The sequence below is a fragment of the Sturnus vulgaris genome, chromosome Z (genome assembly GCF_052056855.1).
Source record: "Sturnus vulgaris isolate bStuVul1 chromosome Z, bStuVul1.hap1, whole genome shotgun sequence".
NCBI classification, from domain to species: Eukaryota; Metazoa; Chordata; class Aves; order Passeriformes; family Sturnidae; genus Sturnus; species Sturnus vulgaris.
In genome coordinates this window covers 18,336,492-18,350,305 of record NC_142283.1, presented here as the reverse complement: position 1 = coordinate 18,350,305, position 13,814 = coordinate 18,336,492, and the positions used below count along the sequence as shown (strand labels likewise).

The 13,814-nt window shown below is 36.0% G+C and overlaps 1 protein-coding gene across 1 annotated transcript in view; it reads left to right on the top strand.

Annotated features, from left to right (window-relative positions):
- Nucleotides 1–13,814, top strand: part of SHOC1 (shortage in chiasmata 1) — a 45,676-nt gene that overhangs the window by 19,103 nt on the left and 12,759 nt on the right. The window contains exons 12-17 of the mRNA XM_088156423.1: nucleotides 190–630; nucleotides 3,059–3,184; nucleotides 4,606–4,782; nucleotides 7,224–7,331; nucleotides 8,955–9,142; nucleotides 13,650–13,722. Coding sequence (XP_088012549.1) covers nucleotides 190–630; nucleotides 3,059–3,184; nucleotides 4,606–4,782; nucleotides 7,224–7,331; nucleotides 8,955–9,142; nucleotides 13,650–13,722 — 1,113 coding nt within the window. The remainder of the gene's footprint in view (nucleotides 1–189; nucleotides 631–3,058; nucleotides 3,185–4,605; nucleotides 4,783–7,223; nucleotides 7,332–8,954; nucleotides 9,143–13,649; nucleotides 13,723–13,814) is intronic.

Sequence of the window (13,814 nt, the reverse complement as noted above, 5' to 3'; positions counted from 1 at the left end):
TGTTGTGCATTTTTACTTAGGACTAGTCAGTGCAAGTTTTCTGAAAAGGGATCCTAGTGATCTGAGAAGGCAGAAAGAAGTTTTTAAGAATGCCTTCTCTACAAACCATCTGAAGTCCTTAACTCCAGTGAGGAGAGAGAAAAGAGAAAAATCTGTGTCACAGCAAAGAAATTAAATTGTGTTTTTCAGGATGGCTTGAAGAGAAGAATTCTGTGACAAACCAAGAGCTGCTTTCTGCTGAAAGACATCAGTCAGAGAAAGTAGTTAATCCTAACTTGTCACTGCAGATTCAAAGGCAGTACTTTGACATGAGTACTGCGCCATCTGCCAAAATTCACAGTACAAACACATCTGTGGAAGAGCTTACTGGAGGAAGCTTAAGAAAGATTAAGACAGAAGAGGCAATTCAATTCTTAAACCAAGAAAAGGAAACGCCCAAACCATCTGAATCAGACAGCTGTAAACGTGTGTCTTCTAAACTAGACAACTCATCCTGTAGTGGAAAGCCTGCATCACTTGCTTCTAAATGTGCCAATGATGATTCTGATCTGAACAACTTTATCATGATGAGATCTAGACATACAGTCATCCAAAGAGAGGAAAAATATTGTATAGATAGACCTGAAAAAGGTATGTGAACCAGTTTATTCTCCCATTTTTCCAGATTTAATTCTTCTCTATTTCACCAGTTATAGTTAGATGCTAGTTCATCCTACTCAATGACTTGAAGTAAATTGGAAAAATTTTTAAGATCTTAAATGTAGCTGAATTTTTAGCTAAGTATCTTACCATTTGTTGTTTTCCTTAAGATGTATTAGAGGATTTTGGTTGGTTGGTTTACTTGGGATGGAGAGAGGGGAGTGCTTTTTGGTTTTTTGGGACAGGATGGGGGTTTTTTTGGGTTGGAAGTGGTATTTCATAAAATAAGCACTTGAGTTTATTCCTATTCTGACAAAGTAACTCTAAATGATATTTACTTCAGGAGATCTCTTCCATCTGTATGATTTGGATTGGATCTCCTGGCCACTTTGGAGAAGTAGTAATCCTCAAATTCATTGTAGTTATCAAATAGAGAACATCAGTACTCTCACTTCTGTACCCTGGAAAATGAACAAGAGTTGTTCATTTGAGCCAGTTACCTTGGTGCAAACCCCATCAAATCATCAAGCAATGCACCATTAGGGAAACATTCAAGTTTTAGGAAAAGTAGAAAATTGTTGGTAGGCTTGTTCTTGTTGATGGCAGTACTTGGGAAAGAATATCAGGCTATGTGATCAACATTGAAGGTTTGCAAAATAGCAAAGAGGAAAAAAAAATAGAAGAATTTTCTTATTTGTTTTTAAAAAGAAGTATCTGTGGCATAAAGTAGCAGGTGACAGTGGCATGCCTCCAAATTCACTTTTCAGGATACAATTATATGTAAAAAAAAAAAAAATTAAAAAAATTTTTGGACTTCTATGGCAGAATTTTGAGGAAAAATTTATCTGTGTTTTAGTTAAATGTCCCAGCATTAAAAAAAAAAAAAAACACAAACAAAAACAAACAAAAACAAACAAACAAGCAAACAAATCAAAACAAAGGAAAAAAAAAAAGAAAAAACCCTTTCACCAATAATTCCTGTAGAGTTGGGGTATTTGTTTAATTGCGATCTTACGTAATCTCGTGGAATTAATTATTTCTTGATAAAATTCGTGCGGTTTTGACACTATCGGAGATGCATACAACTTTTCATGGCGTCAGAAGGCAATAATCCAAATTTATGAAGTAGGAGCTCGAGATACCTGGGGGTTTTTGCTGCCATCTAGTGAACCTTGACCAGAACTGCATCGCCTGGCAAGGAATTCTAGTGTATTGAAGGACGCGCCGTCGCATTCGCAAATAGACTTGGGGAGGTTTAAGAAGATTCAATGCAGATTGGGATATGTGCACAGGTAGACCCCAGTGTTGCAGATCAGTTATGAGTCATATATAGAGAACCCATTAAAATAGGGGGTCTGTGATAAGGCACATAGATGTAGAAATGATATTAATCCTTTCTCAATAAAGAAAAGTTTTTATCAAGAGTCATTCTAACTCTAACTGAAAATTAGAAAGGCCAGCAGTGCTTGTAGGTCTCTTCGTTGTTTGACTTATTTTTTTAAAGATTTCATTATGTGTAGTGTTTAGAAAATACACAGGAGGGAAGTAATAGAAACAATTCAATGATCCAATTTTGAACCCCAGATATCTTTTCAAAATAAGGCAAGTTATCTAGGTTAACTAGAATAAAAATTCAGTTTTTCTTTTCCTTCTGTCTCTGTATTATTACTTTGTTTTCTGAGGAAAGTGGCATTCTTAAGTAGAGAAATCAATAATATTTAGAAGAATATTCTTATTCAATAGGAACCCCTCTCACCGAAAAATAATCAGAAATAAAGATATAAAAGAAGCTTTGTGGCCAGAAGTTGTATCTCATATATCAGTATGTATCAGGAAGAAGGAAAGGCCACTTAGAAATATTAACAAGTTGCAAAAGTTAATTAGAAGACAGGAGAACAATTTTCAATATGCAATTCTTTTTCTCTCTTATTCGTTTTCCATTTGTAACTGCTATGTTCTTTCTGCATGGCTTAAAGTATCTAACCTTTTCTACTTACACTCACTGATGTATTTTTCATAGTATGAGCTTCTTATGGTCAGCAGCATCTTTTCTGTCATGCCTGTTTTTTCTCCATATAAAGGCATATGAGGTTTCCTATGGATCTATATTATTGAACTGTAGTACCAGCTCCTTAAGTTTCCCAGCTTTTTATTTCTGCCCTTAGGAAGAACAATCTGGTAATGCCTGACTTCTTGGGCTGTGAAGGCAGACAGGGCCTAATCTGTTTTTGTGTCTTGTGGATTTTTGTAGTGTATAAGCCCATGAAAACAACAAGGAATTCATGATGAGAAAATGTATGTGTCACAGAAGCAACTTAATTTGGAAGTATTTTTGCATATAATTTATAGAACAGTTTTCTTATTCATTGAGTTTTTTGATATTTATATCTAAATATTTACTTGTCGTTGCATTATTTAGTGGTACATCCTGAAGAACAGCATATGCGTGTTCACAAAGAGGATGATTCTTTTTGTGAGACTGTAAAAACAGAGGAAAAAGCTCAAGAGAATGAAGGCAGTATCACTGTCAATATTCAATCATCAGGTATACACTATTCTTGGAACTGCTTTACCTTTTCCCAGGTAACAAGTGACAGGACCAGAGGAAAAGGCATCAAGCTGCACTAGCTGAGGTTTCAATGTGATATTGAGAAAAACTTCTTAATTGGAAGGGTGGTCAGGCATTGGAACTGGCTTCCCAAGGTAGTGGTAAACTCATCATCCCTGGAAGTGTTAAAAAAAACTGAGCATATGGCACTTGGGGACATAGTTTAGTGGTGAACATGGTGGTGCTGGGTTAACAGTTGAATTCAATGATCTTAGTTATTCTATGACTCTATATAGATTTGCAATAGAATTTTATATTAAATAGTATTGCTCAGACAAATATAGAAATTATAAGACTTAGTCTCTTCTCTTTGTGGCTGAAAGTATTGCAAGTGGAAGGATCTTTATTTTGGCACAGAGGTGAGAGCAGGCTGTGGAGCTCCATCTTAAGACTAGAGCCAATTGCATGCAAGATGAAAAGAATAATTCAGACTTTGAATTATGTCTGATCAAAATTAGCAGACATGAAATCAATGCCAATCACTACCTTCCATTTATTATTCTGCACATTTTTGTCTGAGTAAATAAGAAATAGAGATGGAAGAAATCAGGAGTCATTTTGATAGGAAAGGTCTTTAACACAGTAGAAATCACCTACGGATATGTCTCATACATGGCTGGGCCTTACCTCTTGAACTCTGCCTCTTGTACGAGGCATTGTATCAAAGAACATAATTTTCTCATGCAGTAGAAATGGTAGAGGAGAACCTAGAAAATATTTATCCAAGCTATTATGCAGCCTCAAATTAAAAATACCCAGCCCTAGGAAGTTTTAGGCCCAGCACAGATTAGTCTGGTTTCCTGTGGAAATGTATTCGTTCCAGCCATATGCTTAATATCATTTTCTTTTACAGAACCAGTGGAAGAGTGGAGTAGTCTTTTCATCTGTTCCCATTGGAGATGGGAATCATAGCTTTAAGCTTATTTTTAATTTTTTTTTCTAATAAATTTTGAAGTATAATTCCTTTAATGCAATTGGGAAGAAAAACTAAAGCATTTCTGCAGTCAAAACAAAAATTAGCATTTTGAAAATGACTATGATGTAGAAGCAGGCTGCTGTAGAACAATTGAATAGTAGAACAATCTTAGTGTGAGTCACAGGAATAGAAAATCCTAACTTCTTATCATGGAATTTGATCATGTTATGAAACGCGTGGAACAATGTGGTTACCTGCTGGGAGGATCAGATGATTGCTACCCCTCAGGAGGCTCTGTGACAAGTAACTTTCTTCTATTAATGTTGCAGCTTTCATGAACAAGATAAAGTTGTTTTGCTAGGTCTTTTGAATATTTGTGTCCAGTAGTGGTATGTGAAACCAAACTTCATTATTATTATGTTTTGTTCATTGTGTTATCCAGAAAGCCAGTGCCAGGCATACTGCTTCTTGGAAGAAGCAGCTGTTCCTGTACTAAAAGATTTGACACATCTGGGTGTACTTGCTTCTGTTACTTGGAGCTTTGACAGTGTTAAATTTGATCACACAAGGTTTTTTTTAAAACAGCAAGAGAAAGTGATATGTGACAATTTTAAACAAGGTATGTCCTTTAAAAAACATCTGTTCTTCTTTGTAACTCATACATATTTAATTGGTGACACAAGGTTCAAGCTGTTTTATAAATAAAAATAATAAGTCTTTTGACAGTTTATTTTATTGAGTTACAACAACTGATTTCCTCTTTTATTTCAAAAATGTCTCCTCATTGTTCAACATTACATTTATTAACCTCGATATTGCAATACAAAAATATTCTAACTGGATTTCAATTTAAAAGATTTTACATATGCTTCAGAAATGTTGTTTCTATAGCAAGCAATGTTTAATTTTTTCATGCTAGATTTTAAAATTAAAATGTGTTTGTGTGGTTTTGTTGTTACTTTTCTTTCAGTAGCTATATTTTGTCATACCTGCATGATGCCAAGTACTATCCCCATGTTAGAAATGAGGAGGGAAAAAATCCATAGTAATTTGGTTTCTTTCTGACTTCATTTCTCTCCTATGTGGTATGTGTAAGCCCTATAAAACCAGAAAAATGAGAAGAAAAGTCATCGAAGTTAGTGACCCCTTACAAAGATTTTTGACTGTAGAGAAAGATTCAGGAAATTTGTATTTTGTGTTATTCTTTCACTGTACAGCCCATTGTTGAGAACTAGTTATAAGGATAACATAGTAGGCTGTCTACTACCTGCCAAGTTTCTACATTATGTCATAAATTATACTATAAACCCTTGATGTCTTGATTTCATTACTTTCTTTGCTGAATGTATTTTTCTCAAATAAGACATTAATGACCATGAGACCACAAATGAGAAAGAAGGCAAACAAAAAAAACCCTGTAGTTGGCCTGCAGAATGACAGCCTGTGATCTATAGAATTACCATATTAAAATTGTCAGCTGCAGTGTTCTCTTAATGTGAAGGAGCTTACTAAAAAGCAAACACCATCTCCACAAACACGAGGGACAAACATGGTATCTGTATCAGTGAATCACAGAAAGGAAAACTTCAGTGAGAAAAGTAAACAGAGAATCACTACTGCTTCTCTGAAGCAAGGAAAAAATATGTAAGAGTCTGCATTTCAATTCAAGATCAATTTAAGAAAACTTACATCTTCTCAGATGCAGTTAACATGCTATAGAAATTGCATTTCTCCCCAAATAAAGCAGCAGAAGGACATAAGAACTTTCTTGCTGGAAGGCCCACAGAAACGAGAGAAAATATCCAAGTCATTCCTAACGAATATTTCTCTATCTCTGACAAAAATCTCACTGGTAACATATTGCTTTTATTCTCTTCCTGGTTTAAATAGTTTCACAATATCCAGGCTTATTCCACTTTATTCCAGAGTATACTGATGTATTTGCTCCTTGATCCCTGAGTGAACATAGCAAACAATCACTTACTGTGATGGCAGTGATCTATTAGCAGATTACTATTCCCATGCTGGTCTTTTATGCATCAAATATCGCTAAGTGCTCCAGTCTTTCATCATAAAATGGTTTCTTACTGTGTTACTTTGTTTCTGAATGACCTGTATTCCTCACTGAGTTTTTATGGTGATTGGTGAAAAGAGCTGGATTGTAGTCCTTCACTAACAAAGCTGAACATTAACTTTCTGTCTTTTATTGAAGAATAGTTGCAAGATCTTTGCCTTTCATACAGTTTCCAGCTAAATCCTGTATGCTGTCTCCTTAAGTCGATTTTTCCTTCCCAAATGCCTTGCTTGTCTTTTTGAATTAGAAGTTATGTTAATCCCAGTACACAGAACTAGCTACTATTTTCATCCTAAAATGCACCTTCAGCTGTAGTAATTTATTCTTTAATTATCTTCCTCAACCTTTTTTTAGCATCTTGAAGTATGTGTTTTATTATTAAGCACACTTACTCTGTAGTTGAGTTTTCAAAAATTTCTGGTTTATGATAATGAACTGCACCATTACCTGTGTGCAATTCCCAAAAATTTCTTCCTGTTAAATCAAGTCCTATAATATATATTCAAAATGGATGCACAATACAGAATAAAAAGCCCATAAATTTGTTTGATGTGTTTGGGGCTAAGAAGAAGCAAATGTCATTCAAGTTTGCCTTCTTGAAGATGAAGATTCTCATAATGAGATGTTAATTAGAGGCAGATATTGCTGCATTAAAATCAGTAAGCAATGTGGTTTTAATCAAATAGCTGGGGGACCTATTACCTCCTCCAGCAAGCACCATCTATCTGTACACACCTTTCAAAAACACTGTCCTGTGTGCCACTTACTCTGAGTCAGATGACCTGGGAAATGTTATGCTATATCATAAGCTAATTGGCAAGACCACCAGATCTGAAGGTTCACCTTTGTAGGTCATCATATTTAAGTGTGTTTAATGAAAATGCTTAGATACCAGGATCTTTTAAGCTGACTACATATACGTGTGTGTATATAATGTGAGTTGTGAGATTTTATGTAGACCACACCTCTGTCTTCTATTTGTGAAGGTAAAATAGATGAGAAGGAGATCATGTTGTTCAGACACGCTGCTCTGGTACACCTGCTGGTGACAGTTCGAGATCTGCTACTAACATGTGGCTTGGATACAGCTCTAGGTTTGTTTTCAGTACTGAATAATGATATCCAGAAACCCAAAGCATTGTGTGTGTTCTGCAGACCGTCTCTTATATTTGTAGCTGTGACTCTTTGCCATTGGGGTATATGCACGGTTCGTGACTAATAGATCTCTGATTATGTTATTCCATGGGTTTGTTAAGAACTTCCACATATGCAATATGTCTTATATCTCAGAATGACAAATTTTCATTTGAATCTCTGAGTGGAAACTGAAGAACATGCAAAAATGTCGTTTTCTATTTACCATCTATCTTTTGTGAGCGTGGAACACTTTCCATATAAAATATTGTAAGGTTCCATGAAAGTAAGCTATTTAAATCTGAGAGCATTTTAAGCAAAATTTTAAATGTTATCTAATGTGTCATGAGGAAAGAAGTTTGGACTGACAACACTGAACTAATGTAGAAGCTTCTTTTTTTAGCTTTTCTAGTCTTAGTCAAATTTGGAATATAATAGTCCACTATAACCCAGTTTAATGCCTGAAATGATAATGCCTGAGCTTGTCAAATTGTTGTGCATTTTGAATTTTCATTGTTGTGTATTTTGAATTTTCAGATACCTCTGTCAGGATAGATCTGTAAGAAGTTGAAGTCAGTGTTTATGAATGCCCTAGGAAAGTTACACTCCCTCTGTCTTTACAGGAGATAAAGTTGCTTCAGAGCATCTACCTTCAGTCTAAACTATCCCTTAATGGATGGTATTTCCTTATAATTGATTTAAAATGTAAAACAACTGCCATAAACTGAACTGTAGAGGGAAAAATTCTATATTTTCTTAAATGCTTCTAGCAAAAAAAGAGTAGGAAAATGAATACAGAATGAATATATTAGTAGAATCCTAAGTACAATTCTCTTCTGTCATTACTATAAACAATGTAGAAAGACGGAAGGAAGAAAAATGAGCTGTTCTTCCTCTACTGTTTATTGCTGCAGAAGCACTCCTAGATGATATTTCAGAATTACAAAAGTACCTGTGTTTCCAAACCTGAGCAACACCTCACACAGGAAATTGTACAAGTAAAAAGGATCTGAAAAAAAATTTAGAAAATTGAGTGAGATACTAAGTAGGTCTTGTAGTCATCACTCTTATGTTGTTGTGCTGCATGATTCATCATGCAGTTATACTGAATGTATTTTTTCTTTATGCATTTTCAGATAACCCCAGCATTGTTCACCATTCATATATAGAAGGCATCATTCAAAGTTGAGAATAGTTGTGATATGGTGGCGAGTGGTAAACACAATGGACAAACAAGCTTTAGACAACAGAGATAGAAATACTGTTGTTACTTAGTATAAACAATACACATTAGTTAAATATGAGTGTTGCTGCTAGCATCTGCAGTTTTAGGATGCAATCATGTATAATTCTATCTGGAGTTGTATAGCAGATATTACATAAAGTACAGCAATTTTGTAAACACCATTTATGTACCCAATTAGTGGTCACATTCTCTTTCCATATTGGGGAGCCATTAAAATTTCATCTGTTTTTGTGCAAGATACTTTCACATAGATTTTAAATTGATATGCAGATTGAACACAATGCTTGACAATTATCTTTTGTCACTTCATTTACTTTTTTTGTTGCTTTATTAACAGGTTATTTGTCCAAGGCAAAGGATATCTATAAAAACATTTTAGAATCCTGTTTGAATAATATCTGGAGGCAGTTGAAGATTATACAGTACAGCAGCCAGAAAAAGCATGAAACACATCCCAAAATAACAGCGCTTCAGTGTGAAATGTTAAATTGGATGAAAAGTTACGGAGAGAAACACAGTGTTAAGGTTAACAAACAATGTAACCAAGTTATGTTAAAAAACAAAATTGTTCCAGATTACATGAATAGTTGCAAAGCTATGTTTTAACAAGGGTTCGTTCATGAGAAAAAAATAGATGCCTCATGGCAGCTATTAGATAAGGCTAACATAAATTCAAAGAACTCTGTCACAGAAGTACAAGTTTCTGTTTGATCAAAGCTCCCCTTGTTGCACGTGTGAAATAAGATGCAGAAGAGTTTTAGCATTACCAGGGCTTTATCTTGTTGCAGGTGGTTTTGTTTTCCTGATAGGTATATTGTATTACATAAATTACTGAAAAGTGTAATATAAACTTTTATTTGAAAGCCTCAGTCATCTGTCACAGAGACAATCATAGCACAAGTCATGATTGTGTGCTTATATGGCATGACTTGGAGCACACATATGCCTAGGAGTGTGTGGATGGTGTTATCACAGATAACCTCTGCTTTAGCCAGTGCATCTGGCCAACTGCCTGGCATTTGAATGACAGAAGGAGCAAATATCTGTGAATGACAGCTTGGGCATGGAAGAGAGTTTTGGAGGATATTCGAATTATCCAAAGATTCTGTTTTCTGGATGTGTAAATATCTTGGGTGATACAACACAGCGCAAAACACCACTTTCCTTCACAGAATATTTGTTATTTACAGAATACTGATCACATTAGGAAACAGATTTAAATGCATAATGTTTAAAGTGTTCTAACTGTTTAGAATAACATTTATGATCCTAAACACAGCCAAAAAACACCTTTAAGGTTGTTTTTGCTTCTTTCCATGCTTCGCTTCCTGGGCATTTAATGTTCTTGTGTTTAAGAGTTGCACTGGGAACTCTGAATGTCTTTCGGTTAAATTTTGCTGAGACTAACAATATTACAACTTATATACCCTTCTAGAATTTAAAATTAAAACGAAGCAACAAAAATAAAATGGTGGTGATTGTCTAGCTGTCTGTCCTTCAACAGCCACACTAAGATGATTTTGCATCCTTTTTGTCTTCTTTAAGAGCAACACATTTTGCTTTGTGAGACTAGGATTATGTTGCAATAGGAGGCATATGAGAACTTGACGTCATCTTGATGTCACCTCAGTGACAATTTGGCTTTTCTTCTGAACTCCACTAGCCATGATTTTTAAAAATTTTTAGCTATAACTCCTGAGTTTCAACTTGCTTGCTTGACTTAGTCATGCAGAGTTATGCATGCAATATAATGCTCGATATGATTTTATTCACAAATTGTTTACTGTTCCCTAACATTTAGAGGCAGGTTTTAATGAGCTAGACTAGATAAAAGGAGTATTCCAGTTTAATAAGAAGCAAATGTTGTATTCAATAAACTATTTACTGTTCTATCATATCACATCAATATCGGCTAATATAATGTTAAATATGATAGTGTCATTATCCTTTTATTAGCCAAAGTTGTTATTGATGCAAAATTGTAATTAGACATTTCCTTTGTAAGGAAGAAGTTACTGCTGCTTTAGGAAAAAAAAAAAAAAAAAAAGGAATTTTGCTCTGTTGCATTATCTTTTGTACTCATGATTAGAGAGAAGATGACTAAAAGTTTCATCTAGCTCACATGAACATATAATGAGTCCACTGCTGAATTGTGGGCAGAAAAGCAGGTCTACATTTTTAAACACAATTGTCCAAAACGGCTTATAAAGATGCCAGTGAATTTTTGAGTGGCTCTTCTGTGCACCTACTTATGGAAATAGAAATCTGCCTTATGATTATCTGTCTGACCAGAAGTTATTTTCTGATAAGATCTAACATGCTTTTAATATTTACACATATGATTATCTTACGTCTGTAAATCTTAAGAATCTGCTATGTGCCTTCTTAAAAATCTTAACTTGTATACACCATGAAAAGTGTCTATACAATGGCATAAAAGTTCAGAGAGTAACCTGTCAGAAAATATGAGGTACTGTGTAGGTGCATATCCTTCTTGATATATTTAGTGTAATATGTGTTTAGTTTGTATCAGTTGAAATGATGGACAAGGTAAACACTGTCTCTGGTGGGTATTCTTGTTAATACTGTGCTTGTTTGGTAGAGTCTAATAATTTTCAACATATTTGTCTTAAGCAATATTAAATGAATGTCAGATGTCTGGCAGAAACACTTTTGTGACTCCATCTACAGATTGGAAAATCTTTCTAAATAGTTCAGTAGCATCCTTCTGATACACAAGTACCTTGCGGGCTGAATTCTAAATATCTTCAGCTTCAGTTTTGTCTCCATAAGAATAATGTTTCTAATGTGACAGATCTGTCTAGTCCATTACTCTATTACAATAGTAATACTGTGGTATAATATCTTTAGATAGTGTCTTTAAGTAGCATTCTTTTTTAGTAAAAGAGCAGGCAGTTCCAAGCAAGTCAAAAGCGAAGCAAGCAGGGCAGAACCCTGGCCTGCCTGAGCAGGGATCTTGTAGGATTTAGGTGGAATAGGAGTGTATATGGACTTTGGAAGTCACTTAGGAACAGGTTACATGAGGGGTCTTTAGAGAGGCTGTTCGCTCCTGTAGGGAGAAAATTTATGTGGCCAAAGCTCATTTGAAGTTCAAACTGGCCAACCCTGTGAAGGATGACAAAGAAGGCCTTTTAAAATATTCTGTCAAGAGCAGAATAGGAATCAGAAACAACACTGATCTGTTGCTCAGCAAGGTTGATCACCTCACAAATAGGTGGACGAAGCAGAGACAGGCATTCTGTGCCTTCTTTTGCCTGTCTTCAATCCCCAGAGCTCAGTGTTAGAAGACTATGACTTGAGGATAATGTTAAACTCCCAGCCAGTCCTGAACTTGTTTGGGACCTGCTGCTCCATCTGGATGTACATAGACATATAGAGCTTAGTGGAGTTCGTCCCAGGGTACTGAAGGAGATCAAAAATATTATTATTGTGGGAAGTCTTTCCATTATTTTTCAACAGTCTTGAATCTGGAGAGATCCCAGCTGATTGGAAGATGTTTAATGTTGTTTCAATTTTCAAGAAGGGAAAGAAGGAAGCCTCTGATATTTACAGACTTGTCTGTACTACTTCAGTGCCTGTTAAAATTATAGAAAAGTTTATTCTGGGAATTGCTGAAAAATGCTTGAGAGACAATACAGTCATTAGCCATGACCAGCACAGGTTCACAAGAGAAACGTGCTACTTAATCAATTAATTTCTTTCATTTCCCAATTATGACAAGTTGACCAAGGGAAGCCAGTGAGTGAGATTTTTAATTTTAGCGAAGCTCTTAATACTGACTCTCACAGAGAAATAACTATCCTGTGTGAATTGTTTATCACAGAGCTAGACAAGTTGATAACAGTGGGTTGGGTGAGCAATTGACTGATGGGTTGAGCTCAGAATTACAGTGAATGGAATTACATGAGGCAGTAGCCAGTGAGCAGTGGTGTTCTCCAAGGCTCAGTTTTAAAGAGAATGCTCTTAAATGTTTTTATAAGTTGTCTGGACACAGGAATCAAAAGTACATTGAGTGATTTTACTGATGATATTAAATTAGGAGGAGCAGTGGACTCTCTTGAGGGTAGAAAGGCCTTCCAGAAAAATTAAACTAGAGAGCTGAGCACTCACTCACTAGCTCTATAAAATATACTAAGTGTCAGATTCTCCATTTGGGATGGGGCAATCATGGTTATACATACAAATTGGGAAAGAAGAGACTGCAACCCAGTGGAAAGAGATTAGAAATCTGGGTCAATGGCAAGTTGAGTCAGCAGCGCCCTGGCAGCCAGGAGGGCCAACCCTGTCCTGGGGAGCATCAGGCACAGCATCACAGCCAGGCAAGGGAGGGATTGTCCTGCTCTGCTCTGAGCTGGGGCAGCCTCAGCTCCAGTGCTGGGGGCAGGTCTGGGTGCCACAATGTAAAGAGGATACCAAACTTGCCTGTTTTGTCTGTCCAGAGGATGGGGACCAAGATGGTAGAAGGATTCAAGGGCAAGAGGAGGAGCAGCTGAAGTCACTTTTGTTGTCCCTCATGAGGAAGAGAAGGCTGAAGGGTGACCCCATCACAGCCTACACTTCCTCAAGCAAAGCAGCAGAGGGGAAGGTGCCAATCTCCTCTCTCTGGTGACTAGTAGTAGGACACAAGCAATTGGAATGAAGCAGTGTCAGAGGAAGTTCAGGCGTGTTAGGCAAAAGATTCTTCACTTAGAGGGTGGTCTTCCTGGAACAGACTCCTACCTAAGTGGTTAAAGCTCCAAGACTGTCCAAGTTCACAAAGTTCTTGGATATAGTCATATGGTTTAGTTTTAGGTAGTCGTGTGAGAAGCAGAGAGTTGGACTCTGTTCTTATGGGTCCCTTCCAACTTGAGATATCCTATGATTGTCATCATGAAAAACTCCAAAGTTTCTGGTTTGGCCATCTGTTTATTCAATCTTGTGTTTTCTATGCAGAGGAGAAAGAAAGATGTATGTGGGCTGAAAGAAAAAAGTTTTACTGTTTCTAGAGTGTATTTTACTTGTCTTCATACAGATACTAATCATTACAAGGATGGACTCTGAAAGAGAAAAAGCTGCCTTCATTCACCCGTTATCTAGGATAGAAGGTAAATAATTGTTTTGTGTGTATTTTTGAAATAAAAAGTGGCTGTTATTCTGTAGACTGCTGCATTCCTGTTTGTGCAGGTGCTTCTCCCTT